The 18,666-nt window shown below is 45.4% G+C and overlaps 1 protein-coding gene across 9 annotated transcripts in view; it reads right to left on the bottom strand.

The window, feature by feature from the left end:
- Positions 1–18,666, bottom strand: part of GPAT4 (glycerol-3-phosphate acyltransferase 4) — a 43,670-nt gene that overhangs the window by 7,066 nt on the left and 17,938 nt on the right. For 4 of the 9 annotated variants that reach the window (XM_054499695.2, XM_054499696.2, XM_054499698.2 and 1 more), the window contains 9 exons: positions 17,967–18,093; positions 15,520–16,532; positions 5,385–5,454; positions 4,916–5,216; positions 4,063–4,137; positions 2,885–2,974; positions 2,604–2,697; positions 1,903–2,018; positions 417–472 (listed from right to left, as the gene is read on the bottom strand). In XM_054499695.2, coding sequence (XP_054355670.1) covers positions 417–472; positions 1,903–2,018; positions 2,604–2,697; positions 2,885–2,974; positions 4,063–4,137; positions 4,916–5,216; positions 5,385–5,454; positions 15,520–15,684 — 967 coding nt within the window. In that variant the 5' untranslated portion in view covers positions 15,685–16,532; positions 17,967–18,093. The remainder of the gene's footprint in view (positions 1–416; positions 473–1,902; positions 2,019–2,603; positions 2,698–2,884; positions 2,975–4,062; positions 4,138–4,915; positions 5,217–5,384; positions 5,455–15,519; positions 16,533–17,966; positions 18,094–18,666) is intronic. The other 5 variants (XM_054499699.2, XM_063668710.1, XM_063668712.1 and 2 more) reach the window with 3 other exon arrangements.

Below are 18,666 nucleotides of genomic sequence, written 5' to 3'. Positions count from 1 at the left end.
CCTCCAGTAAGATACATCTGTCATCTCCCTAACTTAAAAACAAACACTTAACAGAGACAGGCAAGATGGTGCCTCCGATTCTCTTTCTACAGGACCACTTTCCCTGATTCATACACACAGCCTAGATAAAGCAGAGACGCGCAGTGGCCTTAGGAGAACACCACGAGCTCTGTGAGGAGCTGAAACGTTACAGAAGAAATTCCTGCATTTGGGGAGTTCACACTATGGCATTCTTAGTTCAAATTCTGAACTTACCTGAGTTTTTAGTCCTACTTCCAACCTAAAGGGGACCTAACATTATTCAGTGAAAACAGATAACCCCAACAAGGGCTGAGGGCCTTGGTTCCCAGGAAACATCAGCATCACACTCCTGCACTCCCCACAGAAGTGCTTTGGGGCAACCAACCCCTTCTTACCTTCTGGGAAGATGAGGATAGGCAGCTTGCTTTTATCTTGCACATGTTCAGTCAGTCTTTCAAAGAGGAAAATAAAATGAAGGATCAGACAACCTTATACACATCATTGTCAAAATATGTTTATAAATAATCTATTTATTTGTGACACTAGTTTCGATTATAAAAAGTTAACAAGCATGAATGTATCCTTTTAAACCCATAATCTAATGCTCATCAAGAAAAAATGTATATGGATAGACAAAAATCAGGTTACCATTTAATTCACAGAACTGTTCAATTCTGTGTGAACATCGGAGCACCAACAATGCCACTCAACCTGGGGGCCACCTGAAAGAGACACCTGCCACAAGGCCTGGGCATGGCCCCCTCAATAAACCTGTGTCACTAGACTATGTAACAGTTGTGAGGCTGGGCCCAGCCCTGCTGGCTCAATGCTCTGTCCCTGAGATGTAGCAAAGGGAGTTAGGGGAGGGTTCATCTGTCTCTTTGGAAGATAATCTCAACTGTCTTTTCTTATTTGTTGTTTTTTGAGACAGGGTCTCCCTGTGTTGCCCAGGCTGGAATGCAGTGGTGCAATCACAGCTCACTGCAGTCTCACCCTCCCTGGCTCAAGCGATCCTCCCACATCAGCCTCCCAAGTAGCTGGGACTACAGAAGCGTACCACCACGCTCAGCTAATTTTTAAATTTTTTGTAGAGATGGGGGTCTCCCTATGTTGCCCAGGCTGGTCTCGAACTCCCGGGCTCTCAAAGCACTGGGATTACAGGCCTGAGCCACCATGTGTGGCTTGGTCTCAACTGTCTTGATGTCTCTGTCTGCTGCAAATCTCTTTGCATTACTTATACTAGATTCATCTTTTTAAAGTTTGAAAACAGGGCAGTACTTTGTTCCACTGCCTTAGGTTTCTTTTTATTTGTGATAAATGAATTCATTTTGAGGTTTCAAATAGCAGTAAAAATTCGTATTTTGTTTATTGCGATGGGTACAATGAATTAAAAAAAGGTTAAGAAACATTATTAACTTGGTAAATAATACTATGGTTTCTATACTTTTTTTTTTTTAAGACAGAGTCTCACTCTGTCGCCCAGGCTGGAATGCAATGGTGCGATCTCAGCTCACTGTAACCTCTGCCTCCCTGGTTCAATCTATTCTCCTGCCTCAGTCTCCCTAGTAGCTGGGAGTACAGATGCCCGTCAATAATTTTTGTATTTTTAGTATTTTGTATTTTCACCATGTTGGTAAGGCTAGTCTCAAACTCCTGACCTCAAGTGATCCGCCCACCTCGGCCTCCCAAAGTGCTGGGATTACAGGCATGAACCACCACACCTGGCCACTTTTAAAATCTCATGTTTTAGGAAAAAATTATTATGAAAGCAGTGTAGGCTTATGATAGAAGGCATGTAACTGCACTGTGGAGGGATAACTACCCTGAAACCTTTTCAGCATTCTAACTGGCCAAGCACAACAGCAGTGTTCTGTTCATTACCTCTTAGCCACCAGGTGGCGATCCTTCACTTCCGAGCGCTCAAACCAGACGTGTGGGCAGGCCTTCACCATGGCTCTCTGAATCACACCCATGAGTCCCCCGTGCACTTGACCCACCTAAGTGCAGGCACAGGACTCATTAGTAGTGAAGCCATCTTCACACAAATCTCCCCACTCTAGGAAGCACCAGATCTCACAAAATAAGCAGTCAACTTCTCACCTCTAACGCTTGCTGGTCCAACCTCTTACCTCTAACGCTTGCCGGCTGAAGGTTGCTCACTACCAAGACTCCCCAAATCTTAAACTTCTCCTTTTAATCAGTAATACTAGAAATAGGTAATTAAAAACATAACTGAAACCCCTAAGACAAAATACTAAAATACTAAAGTAGCGCGATTTCCTGTGTAAAACTGCCCCTCCCTGGGCAGATTCTCAGATGCCCCGGACACAGTCCTTGCCAGCAACTCCCTCTCCCCCTGCTGGTCTGCCTGACCGCCCTCAGCATCCTCTCCAGCCACACTCACCAATCACTCTGCCCAGGGTATCTCCTATCACAGTCCCACAGAGCCCCCACAGTGACAGTAAGGTGGGGGCCTGGCCTACGCATAAAAGTGTTTATGTGAAGGGTCCAGGAGCCTCCTAGCCCTGACCAGTCTAAAGCAGGAAGTCTTGCCTCAAGAACGCACCAGAAAGAGCTCTTACCATGGCATAATAGCCATCGCTGGCCAAGATGATCACATCGATCGGCGAGGTATGATTGGCCACACAGATGCCACCGTTTCTTGGTCTGTTTTCCCTGGGTTTAAAATGTATGCAAAGCAACCAAAATTAGTGTGAAACAGTTCATGTAACACACCTCTCACCTCACACGCTTCATCTGCTCTAACTAAAAGCTCAGAAGTGTCTTCCCATTTGGCCAAGTATAGGTGGGTGGTGTTTCCTGCAGCGCCATCTCCCTTCCTATTGATATAAAGCGCTCTCACCTGTCATGATAGGTGATGATGGCTGTCAGCGCTCGCACGCAGATCCGGTAACACATTAAGTGAACATGTTTACTCATGAACTCCTTAAACCTGCAACAACAGGACAAGGATTCTGGGTTTTATTTTACATACAGGAAGACAGAAAGTTGCTGACTTGAACAGCTCAGCAGTCCTTTATGACAGCAAAGTGCTTTTATAGACATGAGCACGTACAGGAAAGTCCTGTGATGCATGAGCACCTTTATGTTCACACATGAGGAAAGAAAGAGGGGACAGGGAGACTCACTTACATCCACCCAAATCAGTGGGTGGAGAATTCACAGCCTAGAATCTGGCATCCGCAGACCACAGGCGGGCTGAACTCCGTTCCCCCAGTCAACATCCAGAGGCAGGCCCAAGGCCAGAGGCCAACCTCCTCACCCGCCCAGGCAGAAGAAAGGTTTCTAAACCCCAGAACTTCCCAAAGGGAGCAAAATATTCTTCACACAAACAGACAAAACCTCCCTACATTTCAAAACATTTTAAAAACTGTATTGTCTCACCACTTTATCCACACAGTCAAATGCTCAAAACTAAACAAGCTGTAAAATCTGTTAACATCTGAGTCTCAGACTCTACATGTTTGTGTATTCTCCCTTTTGTCTTTAAAATGGGAAGAATGTGAGGGCTGAAGGACAAAAAGAACAGTGATAGATCAAAATTAAAAATAAGTAAAGACTTTACTGCTGATGCCATTGTTGCCATTGGGTTGTTATTATTATTTGAGATGGAGTCTCCCTCTGTTGCCTAGGCTGGAGTGCAGTGGTGTGATATTGGCTCACTGCAACCTCTGCCCCCTGGATTCAAGGATTCTCCTGCCTCAGCTTCCCAAGTAGCTGGGATTACAGGCACCCACCACCGCGCCTGGCTAACTTTTGTATTTTTAGTAGAGACAGGGTTTCGCCATGCTGGCCAGGCTGGTCTCAAACTCCTGACCTCAGGTGATCCACCCACCTCAGCCTCCCAAAGTGCTGGGATTACATGCGTGAGCCACCGCGCCTGGCCACCACTGGGTTATTTAATCCATCTAAGATTCCATGGTTTTGGTTGTGTCCAAAGAAGTGGCCTTGCCTTCGATATCTGAGCACCATTCCCAGAACTAACTGTCCTTCAGGCATGGACTGCCACACTCTACTCACCTCCCATTTGGCAAGTATCCCACCACAGTTGTGCCCACCACCAGAAGGCTAATCCCTGTGAAAGCCAGTGCTATCCTGTAAGAAGAAGAAAAGTTAGAGCACAGCCAGCAAATCCTACCAAGTACAGAACTGAAGGTGTGAAAATCAAAGTGGGCATCACAAAAACCACCCCCAAGACCTGCTCACCTGGGACCTGGACCAGAGTTCACCTAGAAATGTAAGCAGGCCTATCAGAACCAGAGATCCTTTCGATTCCAACTGACAGTGAGCCATGGGTCTGGCTCTCAGCTGCCTGCATCTCCTGAGGCCTCAGGCAGCTGGAAGGCTGGAAAACCCTAAGCTGGCCATTCTGCCACAGGGCTGCTCCCTGCTGCCCTCCCTTTCCCTTTGGCTGGAAACCCCGGTGGAAGCACAGCTTCCCTCTGAAGCAACAGGAGGTGGAGCTTGAAGGTATTAGCATCTGGCAAGGCACACTCAGAGCAGCACATGGTGCAGAGAAGCTGAAAGATCAATACTGCCTCTGTACCTGAGAGGCAAGCTTCAGGAAAGAACAAGCCATGTCCAGGAAGGAGTGGCAGAAAGCACACAATGTTCCCTGTCCCTGTGTTTGCTGTCATCTAGACAAGCAAGCTGTCTTTAAGAAATCCAACTATTTCTGTCTGATATGCAGAGAATCCAAGGGCCTCTAAAGAAGAATCACCAGTGTATCCCTCCAAAGAGTCACGTGGCCTGGCTAATGACAGTCATTCCCTCCTCCTTTCTAGAACAGGAACACACAGCAGAGCAGGCAGGTGGGCTGTGCACCATGTGGGGTGGCAGCAGCGAGCCCCACTCCCCGCAGGCCCTGCCTCACCTGAGCGGCAGCAGGAAGCAGTACCGAATCAGCACTCCTAACCCCCATAGGACCGTGAGCCGAAGGCTGATGTACTGGAAGTTATAATTGGTTCTGCTCAGCAGGTTCCAGGACTCCAGTTCTTCTGCTGAGAATCTCTTTGTCACCTCATCATCCATAATGGTCTCCATTCCTTTCCGGCAAAAGTAGAAAATGTCAGAGAGCTCGAACTCTGGAGTGTTGTCCAGAGCCTTACTACTACCACTTCGACGAATCTCTTTGATCTCTTCTTCTAGTGAAGTGGGATCCTTTGCAATGATTCCTGCAAAAGAGTGTGTCCCTGTCAAGCAGCACGCTGGGGGAGAGCACGTGAGACATACTCATAGCACACATCCTGCACTAATGCAGGGAAGAGGGGTGTGGCACCAGAAGCACTGGGGAACACTGTTCAAATGGACCTCTCAGGACAAGGACTACACCCCCATCTTACCATTGGTGTAGGGCTTGTAAAGCTGGTGGTTCTTCTCCTTGGCTCCTCGCTCCATTCTCAAGGTAGCCCACTGGGAGGGGAAGGAAGCAAGATACAAGAGCAAGAATGAGACCTGTTTTCAATCAGTGAACACCTCCATCTCTTTTCTGTGAAAGCCTCAGTCCCAGTCACCTAAGACCGTAGCCAAGAAGCACATAGTCTAGAAGGAAACTCAAACCACCTCTCCCCAGAGCAGCTCCTTCCTTGACAACTGGGACCAAGAGTTAAGTCACCTATAGCAAAACACTTGGAACTTCAAGAAGCTGGGGTGAGTTCCTCAGGCCTAGTTCCTCACTGCCTACGTCTGTCTCTCTGTCTCCGGGCTGTAGGGAGCTCACTTGCTGACAGCACAGACCTCACGATTCCTCCTGCACTGCCCCACGGCAGCTACTCTAAACGCGAAGCCAGGTATCCCGTAAACTACTGCCTGCCACCAAATTATTCCAAGAAAGCAGCAATTTTCATTTTAAAGGAGACAAAGAGCTTAAGTAATACATATGCTTGGACTGTCCAGTAACAGGAGTAACATTTTAATGGGAGAATCCCACAACTTAATATTGAAAGGCCTGGGAGTGGCTTTATAGTGTTAAAGGAAAAAAACAACACTATTAGGAGATCGAAAAAAAAAACCCAGATTCAATTCCCAAGTTTACACTCACTAGCTGCGTTCATTAAGCAACCCATTCCAAGTCTCTGAATCTTGGTCTCTTTATCTGCATAACAGGATTGATACTACCTCAAACTCCTACTTCACGGGGTCGCTTAGGATAAAATGAAATCACGTATGGGACAAAACTGGGGAAATGCAAAGCACTCTGTCCTCATTATTACCGAAATAACACAGATTCTGGAAAAGACCTAGGAAAAAGATGCTTTTCCTAGAACCCCTCTTCATTAAAACTGGTTTCGCTGGTATAAGACAGCCAGGGGCTGGTTCTCTTCCACTATCAACTGAAAGGTGAAAACGTGGGTGCACTTATTCCCACCTGGATATGGTATCACTAGAGAGAAAGCTATGTCATGTCCACGGTGAGTCAGAGAAACAGAATAGGCATTCAAAAGCCTCAACCTTCGGCTTCCACAGCTATGCATGGTGGGCACGAGCCCATCATCCCATGGCACGGGAGGATGCACATGGCCCAGGGTACGTGGTGCGGGTTCTGCTGGCAAAGCCCAAAGGGTCAGCAAGACTGCACCACGTGGTCCAGCAAAGCCGAATGCTGCACGCGAGTTTGATCAGTGATCTGACCTCTTCTGGAAATCTCAAACCCCACAGTCTAGAAAGGAAGGTGGCTCACAAAGTCACCGCGCAAAGAAAGTTCAAAGGCAAGAAAACTCACATGACCCATTTTCTCTGTTTCAGATATTTGGCCATTGATGTCTTTTGGCTCTAAGCACAGATGAGCTTTCCTTTAAAAATGTTAATATAATACCTAAAATGGAGGAAGGTAAATCTCATCTGGTTTCCTAGAACTAAAGAGGTGAAAAGGGGCAAGAGAGTTCACAACAATCCTGGCATGCAGAAACACAGGTCACTCAACCAGAATTTAGGGTTCTACATTTTGGCCAGGCTCTGTTTTGGCACTGCAAGAATAATCAGAAGAGAAAAACTTGGGGCCAGACGCAGTGGGGCTCATGCCTGTAATCCTAGCACTTTGGGAGGCCAAGGCAGGAAGATCGTTTGAGCCCAGGAGTTTGAGACCAGCCTGGGCAACATGGCAAAATCCCGTATCTAAAAAATACAAAAAAATTAGCTAGGCATAGTGACGTGTGCCTGTAGTCCCAGCTACTCCAGAGGCTGAGATGGGAGCCAGGGGACGTTGAGGCTGCAGTGAGCGGAGATTGCACCACTGCACTCTAGCCTGGGAGACAGAGCAAGACCCTGTCACAAAAAAAAAAAAAAAAAAGAGAGAGAAACTTCATTCTGTACTGACAATTCGGATACTCCATGAGACTGCAATAGGCAGAGAATATATGACATCAGGCCTCTTGCAGATGACAATTTCAGTCTGAGGATTGTTTCAATGTGCAAAATTCAAGACGCCTGCAGGCTCTGTCATCACGGGAAAAGGATCTGCTAATTGAGATTCTACATCTCCTAGTTCTGTGGCAGTTCAGTAATAAACATCCCTTTGGCCTCCTGCTTTTTAACTTCAGGAACATGACAAAACGCATCTGTGTTTAGGAAAAAATTGTCCCAAGTCACAAGGGCAGGGGAAAAGAGGAGAGGGCTGAACAGCCTGTTAAGAAATGGCTGATCAGGTGGCTGGGTGCAGTGGCTCACACCTGTAATCCCAGCACTATGGGCAGGAGGATCATTTAAGGCCAGGAGTTTGAGAAATGGCTCATCAATGAACTGGATTCTTTCTGCCTGAAAGAAACCAAAATATTTCATCCTGAAATATACTTCTTTGACATATTTCAAGACGACTGTTCAGAAGGACTGGAAATGCAAGAATAACAGAGAAACTGTCTTTTGTAGGAGGAATTTGCATCTGTAGAGGAGACAAAGTGAAGTAAACAGATGCAAATGGACTTTCTCTGAAGCACCTCCCTCCCTGTCCCAATCTAGAAAGAACTGACAGTCAGACGCCTTTAAAGGTCTGAAAGAAACACTTAGCATCTACACTCTTGAAGGGCTGCTATCTGTGAGGTTTCATCTACACAAGACTACCTGTGCTAGCCAGGCCTCCTCTTCTCTCCTTGTTACCTATTGCCACCTGATTTACCGCCATAGCCTGTTTTTTGGCCATGCTTGGAGCCCCCACTGCTTCTGTAACATCAAATGCTACAAAAGCATCAGCCATCTGGCTATTTCTTTGAGATCTTTGTAAAACTCCTGTGCACATTAACAAATTTGTATGTCTTTTCTTTTATTAATCTGCTTTTGAGAGTTGATTTTTCAGTGAATCTTCAGAGGGCAAAGGGGATGCTTTCCCTTGGCCCCTACAAACCCTACTGGACCAAATCAAAGGGACTCTGGGAAAACACTGCTTCTCTGCACTATACTCACACAGCACACTCCTGATACCAGATGTGTGAGGAATGCCCCCACAAACCCAAACCAAGCAAATCTTCAGCAGGCACCAGCTGGGTGTCCTCTAATTCAATTCAATTCAATTCTGAGGCTACTGACCTGGAGTTGGTATCAGATCCCACAAGTTAAGAGTCAGTCCCACATGACTGCCCCTACTTCAGATGCAAGTTGAAAGTCTCACGTGACTCATACTTCTGACTGACCAGCTATAAATCGGGGTCCCCACAACCTTTCTTCAGGTTCAATATGCTGGAGTGACTCGCAAGACTCAGGGCAATGGTTTACTTACATGTATGGCTTTATGATAAAGGACACACAGCTCAGGAAGCACCAGATGGAAGAGATGCATAAGGCAAGATACAGCAAGCCCTCGCCATCCTCCCAAGAGGATGCTCTCACCCAGCTGCCTCGTGGTTCATGCCCTGTCCTCTGCACTCCCTTATTCCCTATTGAATTACTTCCCTCTTGCTTCCCTCCGATCCACCTGAACACATGCTGTCAGAGTCCAGCCACGTCACTTTCTTGTTCAAAAACCTTCAATGGGCTGGGCGCGGTGGATCATGCCTGTGATCCCAGAACTTTAGGAGGCTGAGGAGGGTGGATCACTTGAGGTCAGGAGTTTGAGACCAGCCTGGCCAACCTGGCAAAACCCCATCTCTACTAACACTACAAAAATAGGTGTGGTGGCACAGGCCTGTAACCCCAGCTAATCAGGGGGCTGAGGCAGGAGAATCGCTTGAACCCAGGAGGCAAAGGTTGCAGTGAGCCGAGATTGCGCCACTGCACTCCAGCCTGGGCAACAGAGGGAGACTCTGTCTCAAAAAAAAAAAAAAAAAAAACAACCCAATGCCTGAAGTTCAGTATTGTAACCCACCTCATTCCCTCCATGTGCCCAGTGTTTTTGCTCTACTGAACTATGTGCCATCTCTAAACAAGATTACCTTTTCGCCTTTATCAACTGTGCTTCTAGAATGCTCTATTGTTCTCCCTTTTAGGATCCAGTTCAAATGTGAAATCTAAGAAATGTTACCTACTCAATTCCTGCAATCAGAATTCACCTCTGCCTGTGTATTTCAACTGGTATCCCATTCTGAATTAGTTATAGATGCATGTATTTGTCTTTCCTACTAGACTACACATACCTCAAGAGGCAGCAGCCAGAACTTACCCCTATGTGCATTTCAGCACAGTCTGAGAGAGTGCCTTCTACTTAGTAGGCAGTCACTAATTTAATTCATCAACTCTCAATATTTCTCTCCATCAAGGTCTCCTTATGGAAAAGTAGAGCCAAAATGACAAAACCTGGCACTATTTCCTTTCGTCTTCCCCCTCAATTCCTGTCTGCTTCAGTTTGTCCTTTAACCTACTCAAGGCTATGTTAAAATCATACTCCTCGTCGGGGTGGGATGGCCTCTTTCACTCCAACCATGTGAAAGGAGTATTAATACTCCCACTCTCTAGATGAAGAATCACGGGAAAGTTCAATGCCTTTTTCAGAGCCAGTAATGAAAGCCCTGGGATTCAAGGTAACAGCTGCCTGACCCAACACGAATGCCCATCGCACACAATCACCACCACTAGTCTCTTCAGCTTCTCCACAACCGCCACTGGTTTCTATGACTCTCCACCAACAAGTCCCACCTTGGAGTTTAACACAGATCACATTATAGCTGTCTCATCTTCTCTAACGTGACCTGATCAACTCCTTTCACATTATTTGTTCTCATCTTTCTCCTTTACATCCAGGCTTTCTTCTCTCCCCTCTTCCAGGCCATTTTCAACTCAGCTGAGAGTCTACTCCTGGGAATTCTACTCCTAGTGATACCATCACCATTGTGGAGGGGGTTCATGTGAAGCACAAACATTAAGCAAACACTAAAACCCTTCCAGTCACATGCTGCTCTCTGCACACAAAGATCTGTGACTCAGCATGAAGAGGACCTGCACTGAGTTAGGGCTTCCAGGAAAGGGAATAGAAAAGACATTGATCCACCCATACCCTCTCCATATTCCTTCTCCCTTGGCAGGTACACAAATATTTTCTCCTGGTTCCTTTATATAGGGAGAACTAGTCATGTGAAAGGAGCTGTAAGCCAGGGCTTGCTTAGGTCTGCCAAAAGCACAGGTGTATGTACTGCATGAACTATTAGGTATCCAGTTTTAATGATCTTTATGAAGATTATTTAGTAAAATGTGAAAATGGCTGATAAAATGCCAAAAGAAAATGCAGACACACAACAAGTAAACACTATTAATACAGCCATAAAATATAAATGTGCATTGCCAAAGACTGAAAGGAAGAAGGCAAAAAAAAAAAAAAAAAAATTAAAAGGTGTTACAAGCTGTGGGTCATGAATGAATGTTTAAAATTTTCTAAGGTCTGTCTGTCTATCTTATTGCTATATTACAAGCCACCCCAAAACTAGGTGAATACACTACTCATTCATTCATTCATTCACTCATTCTGTGCAGCTGAGGACTGGAATCCTCAGAAGACTCATCCCTCCAGTGTGGGGTGGCTGGTGCTGGCCTTCAGGGCCTCACTGAGCTGGGAGCTGGGCTGCCTACACCTGGTTGGCTTCCTTACAACATGACAGCTGGGGTCCAGGGGCAAGCGGCCTGAGAGATGGGCCAGATAGAAGCCCTACTGCATTTTCTAACCTAATCTCACATGTCACAGCATCCTGCCCCCCACATCCTCTGTGTCAGGAACAGTCACTGAGGTCCATACTTGAGACATCAGAATACCCTGGGGAGCTTTTAAAAAAACACCTACTCAGATCAATTAAAGCAGGTTCTGGGGCCCAAAAGTACTTTTTTTTTTTTTTGAGACGGAGTCTTGCTCTGTCACCCAGGCTGGAATGCAGTGGCAGGATCTCCGCTCACTGCAACCTCTGCCTCCTGGGTTCAAGCGATTCTTCTGCTTCAGCCTCCCGAGTAGCTGGGATTACAGATGTGCGTCACTACGCCCGGCTAATTTTGTATTTTTAGTAGAGACTGAGTTTCACAATGTTGACCAGGCTGGTCTCGAACTCCCGACCTCAGGCGATCTACCTGCCTCGGCCTCCCAAAGTGCTGGGATTACAGGCATGAGCCACCGCGCCCAGCCCCAGAAGTATTTTTTAAAATGCCTCCCCAGGAGATTTAAATGCACTGACAGGAGGGAGAACGGCAAAATGAAGATGATCTCTGAACCTTCTTCCGGCTCTAAACTTATACCCATTATTCCAATTTAGGAAGCGGTGAAGAGGCTTAAAAAGGTAAAATAAAGGTCTCTCCTTGCTAGAGAATAAATGTTTATGTCCCCTCAAAATTCATGTTGAAACCTAAGCCCCAAGGTGATGGCATTTGGAGGTGGAGCCTTTGGGAGGTGATAAGGTCATGAAGGTGAAGCCATCATGAATAGCACTAGTAGTACCCTTATAAAAGGGACCTCAGAGGGCTCCCTCATCCCTCTGCCGCATGAAGGCATAGAGAGAAGACAGATGTCTACGAACCAGGAAGTGGCCTCACCAGACACTGAATCTGTTGGTGCCTGGACATGGTTTTCCCAGCCTCCAGAAATGTAAAAACTAAATGTGTTTTTTAAGCCACCCAACCCATGGTAGTTCGTTATAGCAGCCTAAATAGACTAAGACACTCCTCAATTTTAAGAAAGGTACACACAAACACCCACAAGTATAGGTGTATTTTAGACAGATAGACAGATACTGACTTCCCAAGACCTGAAGCCCACTGGGCCAAGTTCAGCTGTACCTATGTGACCACTGAGAAGGCAGCATTCAGTTCCTACCTTCCATTCAGATCGAATCAGAGCAGTAAGAGAGGGTGAGAAAAAACCAGCACTCCTCCGGAGAACCCCAGGCCCCTGAAGGAACACGCCAGTCCTTTCCGGCCCACGTGACTCAGTTTACAGCCAGGCTGTAATGGTCCACGAACAGGACAGGCCCCACAGGGCATCTACAACCCTTTCGGTGGCTGGCACACACCTCTAAGGAAGGAAGGAGTGCAAATCTAGTTTCTGAAATTCTAAATGTTGAGGTCACAAATATACATACGCTACTTCCATTACCACTTCTAAATCACTGTGCCCCAGGCCAGGTGTGGTGGCTCACGCCTGTAATCCCAGCACTTTGGGAGACTGAGTCGAATGGATCAGTTGAGGCCAGGAGTTCAAGACCAGCCTGAGCAACATGGCGAAACCCTGCCTTTACTAAAAATACAAAAATTAGCCGGGTGTGGTGGCGCGCGCCTGTCATCCCAGCTACTTGGGTGGCTGAGGCAGGAGAATTGATTGAACCCAGGAGGAGGCTGCAGTGGGCCAAGATCACGCCACTGCACTCCAGCCTGGGGAAAAGAGCGAGACTCTGTCTCATAAATAAATACATACATACATACATACACCACTGTGGCCCAAACCAGTAATTTTCAAGATGTGGCTTCAAATAGTCTCTGTTGGTTCAAGACTGCAGGTCCTATAAATTGGCCCAAAGTACACATATGATGAATTTTCCATTGTATCATAATCTACATTAAAAGTCATAGGGATGTACATTTTAAATAATAGTCACAGTACAAAGGATTTATTTGGCTACAAACTTTAAAGTATTAATTTTGGGGACATTTTCAAGATGGAGCAAGGAATATACATGGATTCTAGGCCTTCTGTCCCACGCAAAGTCATCCAAGTGAAATTTTAACTACTACAAGAGAACTCTAGGCTCATAACTCTTACTTCTACCTTTTAATAATTACAATTTCCATAGGTCCACGAATTAACCACTTGCTTACAAATGTAAATGAAAGCTAGACACTAGACACCACTCACTGTGTCCTAAGTTTCTCAGCTTTTCTACTAATTCTATCCTGATAGATGTTTTTCATGGTGGTAAAAGGGCCCAGGTGTAAGTTATATCATCCGCAGGGATCCTGTGTGCTGCTCGAGATTTTCTTGGACAAAATATATGAAAATTACATTTCCTAATTAAAATAAATATATTAAAAAACAGCCAGTCCAAAGACTGACTAGATCACCACTCCTCAAATTTTAATATGCATCTGATTTACCTGTGCAGAGTCTAACTCAATAGGTCTGGGGTGGGCCTGCGATGGTCATTTCTAACCAGCTGCTTGGCGACGCTCATGCAGCTGCTCTCCAGATCGCTCTCTGAGTAGCAAGGACCCAGATACAGATAACCCCAAGTCCATCCTAAGCAATGCTCTAAGATTATATTCTTAAAAAACAGGTACTCAAACAAATGCATGTACACACAGGTCCACAGCAGCACTATTCAAAATATCCAGAGAAGGTAGAAACAGCCCATCCTTGTCCATCAATGGATGAAAGGATGAGCAAATTATGGTAGAGACATACAGTAAAATATAATTCAGCCCCCCACCCACAAACAGGCAGAAGAGAAGTAGTGACACGTGCTACAATGCTGATGAACCTTGAAAACGTTATGCTGAGTGAAAGAAGCCAGACACAAAAGGGCATATTTGGTATGATTCCATTCACATGAAATATGCAGAATAGGTAAATTCAGAGGCAGAATGCAGACTGTGGTTGCCAGGGCTGGCGGAGGGAGGAATGGGAAGTGAATGCTTAATGAGTGTGGGGTTTCCTTTGGACTGATGAAAATGTTGTGAACTGGACAGAAAACAATGTGAATATAGTAAACGCTACTGAACTGTTCACTCTAAAATTATTAACTTTATGTTGTCAATTTCCCCTTGGTTTTCTTAAATGTGAAAAAAAAAAACCATATGCTTATAGACATACTAAGTACCAAAAAAGAAAAAACCCAAGATTCAATGACAAACATAAAAAGTATTTCCCACTATAATGTAACATTTCACATAGCTCACTTAATCTGAGTCTTTTTCTTCATTGATAAAATGCAGATAAATAAAATGTAGGTTGATAAAATGCCCCATGTACCACAGAATTATAAGGAACCAAAGAAAAATGATAAAAGTTACTTTCAAAACCAGAAGATACAATATGGGCCAGGTACAGTGGCTCAGGCCTGTAATCCCAGCACTCTGGTAGGCTGAGATGGGTGGGTCACTTGAGGGGTCAGGAGTTCGAGACCAGCCTGGCCAACATGGTGAAATCCTGTCTCTACTAAAAATACGAAAAAATTAGCCGGGTGTGGTGGCATGGGCCTGTAGTCCCAGCTACTCAGGAGGCTGAAGCAGGTGAATTGCTTGAACCCGGGAGGCAGAGGTTGCAGTGAGCCGTGATTGCGCCACTGCATTCCAGCCTGGGTGATAGAGTGAGACTCTGTCTCAAAAAAAAAAAAAAAAAAAAAAAAGAAAAGAAAAAGATAAAATATGAACAAACAATGCTGTATTATTTTTACTACTATAAGTGCACTTCTCAAATTATACATGAATCCCTAAAGATTTGGTGACTACTAAAAACAGACATTACAATGAAATCACCAAATCTGTGCAGAGGTATTTAAGTCTTGTGGGAGAGATCAACTTCCAAAAAACATCACTTCTCACCCATTTCCTTACAACGTGACCAGTTTGGTATAATTCAACGGTCAGGTAAGTTCTGACATATGTTCAGAAATGTATCCTTTGCCTCTATCTTTAAGAAAATAAAACAATTCAAATGCCCTTTTCTGTCCATTCTTTTAGTCTGAAATGCAAGGACCTACTTAGAATAAATGCCTGGAAGAGAAGAGGCTCCCATGCTTCTCAGTGAGGGAATATGCCTGCAGCAGCTTCGAGCTACGGCATCAGTTATGCAAGAAGAGACAGAGATTGGCAGTGCTTTTCTTTAATTCTAAGCCCCATTCTCTTTGAAATAAACAGGCAACATGTGGAGTCATGGTATAGGTCCCTCAGCTCGGCATAAATCAAACACACAAGTACCTTTCAAAAGTACACGTTTAGTTATTCTTCTTACTCAAAAAGCCACTTCCCATTCTCCCAACTTTCTCCCTATCTAATAAAGAGATAACAATAGGCCTGTAAGAATAACTTTTTGCTAAATGCACTTCTACCCTCCTCTGTGAAGCAACCTTTTATAACAGCACAACTTACCGCAAAGATTTTTAACAGAGTTTTCATGTAGAGTTTGCGGATACCAAAGGAGACTCCAAAAATGGCTGGCACTATGATGAAAACGAGAAGGAGGGTGAAGAGGACAGTCAGGGAGATGCCCAGAAGGTTGACAATCAGGCTATCAAAAGGCAGCAACAGGAACATGGTGGAAGATCCAGGCCAGGCCAGCACCTGCCTCCCTAAGAACAAATTGCAGCCTTCAGATGGTCTTTCTCGACAGCACCAGCCAGGGAAAGGAAGCAAGTTCCCGAAGAACAGCAAACCCCATTCCAAAGTCCACACCCTTCAACCGCCTGAATAGAAGGCCTGGGAACAGAATGACAGAAAAACACGGCCACAGGAGGCAGCTGCAAACGCCAGGTCTCCCCAGAATGGATGGACTCTAAAGATGAATGAAGCTCGATGGGTCTTCAGTAAAAGCATCCGAGTCCAGATGGAGTTTCTGTGCAAGTGAGCAGTGAGGACGGGGGCTCCGCACTGCTGTCCTGATGCTGCTTCCAGAGGTTTTACATGGTTTTCCTGCCCAAGAGCATTCAACAGATAATCTGTCCTGCAGATCTGTCACTACCAGAAGTACCAAGAAGAATTCAACTTGGTGCCAGAAAAATCCTGATAACTCCTATGGAGGGGTAATCACTGGCACTTCACACAGAAGGCTTTTGAACTTGAATATGTGGAAATTAAATAATTGTTTTACTTAAAATTTCTTTATAAGCTGAGAACCATGTTCATGGTAGAGAGTTCATATCTGGCCCCATCCTCCTCTGGCAAGGCTCCTGGTGCTCACAGCTTCCAGGACCCTCCTACCTGGAGAGCTACAGTCTTTGCCAGAAGGAAGGAGATGCTGGCACACAATGTCTCATACTGCAAGTGCTGAGTGTAACTCCAGATGCATCTGGCATTGGTCTCCTCTGGACACTCTTCTCCCGAAGACACCCTTTCTTAGCAGTGACCTGGGTTCTTGGCAAACAGCTGCTTACATGCTGCCAAAGCTGGGGGAGGGAAACAGAAACACTGTCAGTCACACAAATCAAGAGGAAAAATGTCAATATGCTGGGGGCCAGGCGGACTGTTTTAGGGTAAGCCTAAAACTGTCAGTGTGGTCAATGCCTGCTTCTCAAGTCATCAAGGTCAAAGAGACCAGGCAGACCCAACAGGTGGCAGACATGAATGTGGGAGGGAAACATAGAGGTTTCACAGTTTTCAACCCAAAAGATATGATCGGTGGTCAAACTTTCTGAATATAAAATACATGTATATAAGACACGTTTAAAAGAAAAAAAGTGGGTGCTATGGAAAGTACATCTCCTTCCTACCTGTCCCCCAGGTACTCAGAGTGGTTCTGCACAGATGCTGCCAAAGGTTGTAACCACCTTTGTATTCTTCCCAAGACATTCTATGCTTAAACAAGGAAATCACAATGGTTCTCCATCACCACTGGCCCCCAGGCCACACAACAATGACATATTATTCTTCACCTTGCTTTTTGTTTTTGTTTTTAGCTGAACACATCTTAGAAGAATGTCCCATCAATACACATAGAGCTCCTTCACTCTGCAGGTGCACAGTTTTCAACTTAAGAATGTGCCACAACTTAGTTCACCAGTCTCCTAAGGCTAAACACTGATGTTTTTACTCTTTGTGTGTGTGTGTGTGTGTGTGTGTAAATAATGTTGTAACGAATAACCAGGTATATGCGTGACTTAGTACACAAAATGTGCTTAGCCAATATATTTTCGGGGTAAATTCCTAGAAATGGAATTGCAGAGGAAAAGAAAATACACATATTTAAATTTGCAAGATTTTGCCATATTTTCCACATAGAGATTAAACTCCTCCAGCCTCTCCCCATACCGGCCACTCATTGTGAAATTCCACTATTTCAAATATCTCACAAAAGTATTCCAATTTTACATCGCACATTCCAAATCCCTGAACTTGGGAGTATCCTATCAAGTCTCTCTGGCAAACATTTTGGCTTCACACTAATCACCTTCAGGCTATTCCAAACACTTAGAAGTACAAGAAATTGAACAAATGAACAAGTACTGACTTCGCCTTAAAATCTGCGCAATGTTTTAAGGGAGGAGACCACCCTTCATATTGTCTTATGCCCAATTTCTGCCTCCAAAGAGAGAAGAAGTAAAATCTAAAAGGCAGAAATGGACCACTGGCAGATAGCCCAGCATCGTGCCTTGGGCCTGGTAGTTAAAAATCAACCCCTGACCTAACTTCTTGTGTTATCTATAGAGTTCAGGCACTGTATGGAAAAGCATCGTGAAAACCTCTGTCCTGTTCTGTTCCATTCTGATTACCAGTGCACACAGCCCCCAGTCACGTACCCCCTGCTTGCTCAATTGATCATGACCCTCTCATGCAGACCCCCTTGGAGTTGTAACCCCTTAAAAGGGACAGGAATTGCTTACTCAGGGAGCTCGGTTTTTGGAGATGTGAGTCCACTGATGCTCCCAGCTGAATAAAGCCCTTTTCTTCTACAACTTGGTGTCTGAGGTGTTCTTGTCCGCGGCTAGTCCTGTTGCATTTCTTGGTTCCCTGACCGGGAAACGAGGTGATTAGCAGAAGGCCAAGGCAGCCCCTTAGGTGACTTAGGCCTGCCCTGTGGAGCATCCCTGTGGGGGACTCAGACCAGCCTGAGCAATGCGGATCCAAAGAGCACTCCCGGGTAGGCAATTGCCCCATGGGACATGTCACCAGAGCAGCATGTGGCAGCCTCCCACAGAGGATCAGCGCAGTGGCTGAACACCAGGAAGGAACTGGCACTTGGGAGTCCAGACATCTGAAACTTGGTAAGACTTGTCTTTGGAACTTGCCCACTCCATTTGAGTGGAAGCGTGGCCTCATCACCCACGGCATACCTGTACCGGTACTTTGGCTTTTGTTTTTGACTTAATTTGGATTGCTTGATACTTTGGTTTTGACCTGGCTTGGATCTCTTGATACTCTGATTTTGGTTTTGATTCTGGTTTGGTGTAAACTGTAAAAGTGTGTGTGTGCCCTTTTTACCCGTTCTTTGTTTTGTGGTGTGCGTGTGGTGAGAGCGTGGTGTTTTGTCTCAAGGACACATGGGTCAGGCACAAAATAAGCCCACCCCACTAGGAACTACGT

Source organism: Pongo pygmaeus, chromosome 7, assembly GCF_028885625.2.
Source record: "Pongo pygmaeus isolate AG05252 chromosome 7, NHGRI_mPonPyg2-v2.0_pri, whole genome shotgun sequence".
NCBI classification, from domain to species: Eukaryota; Metazoa; Chordata; class Mammalia; order Primates; family Hominidae; genus Pongo; species Pongo pygmaeus.
The sequence above is the reverse complement of the archived record's forward strand: the minus strand, read 5'-3'. Positions and strand labels throughout refer to the sequence as shown.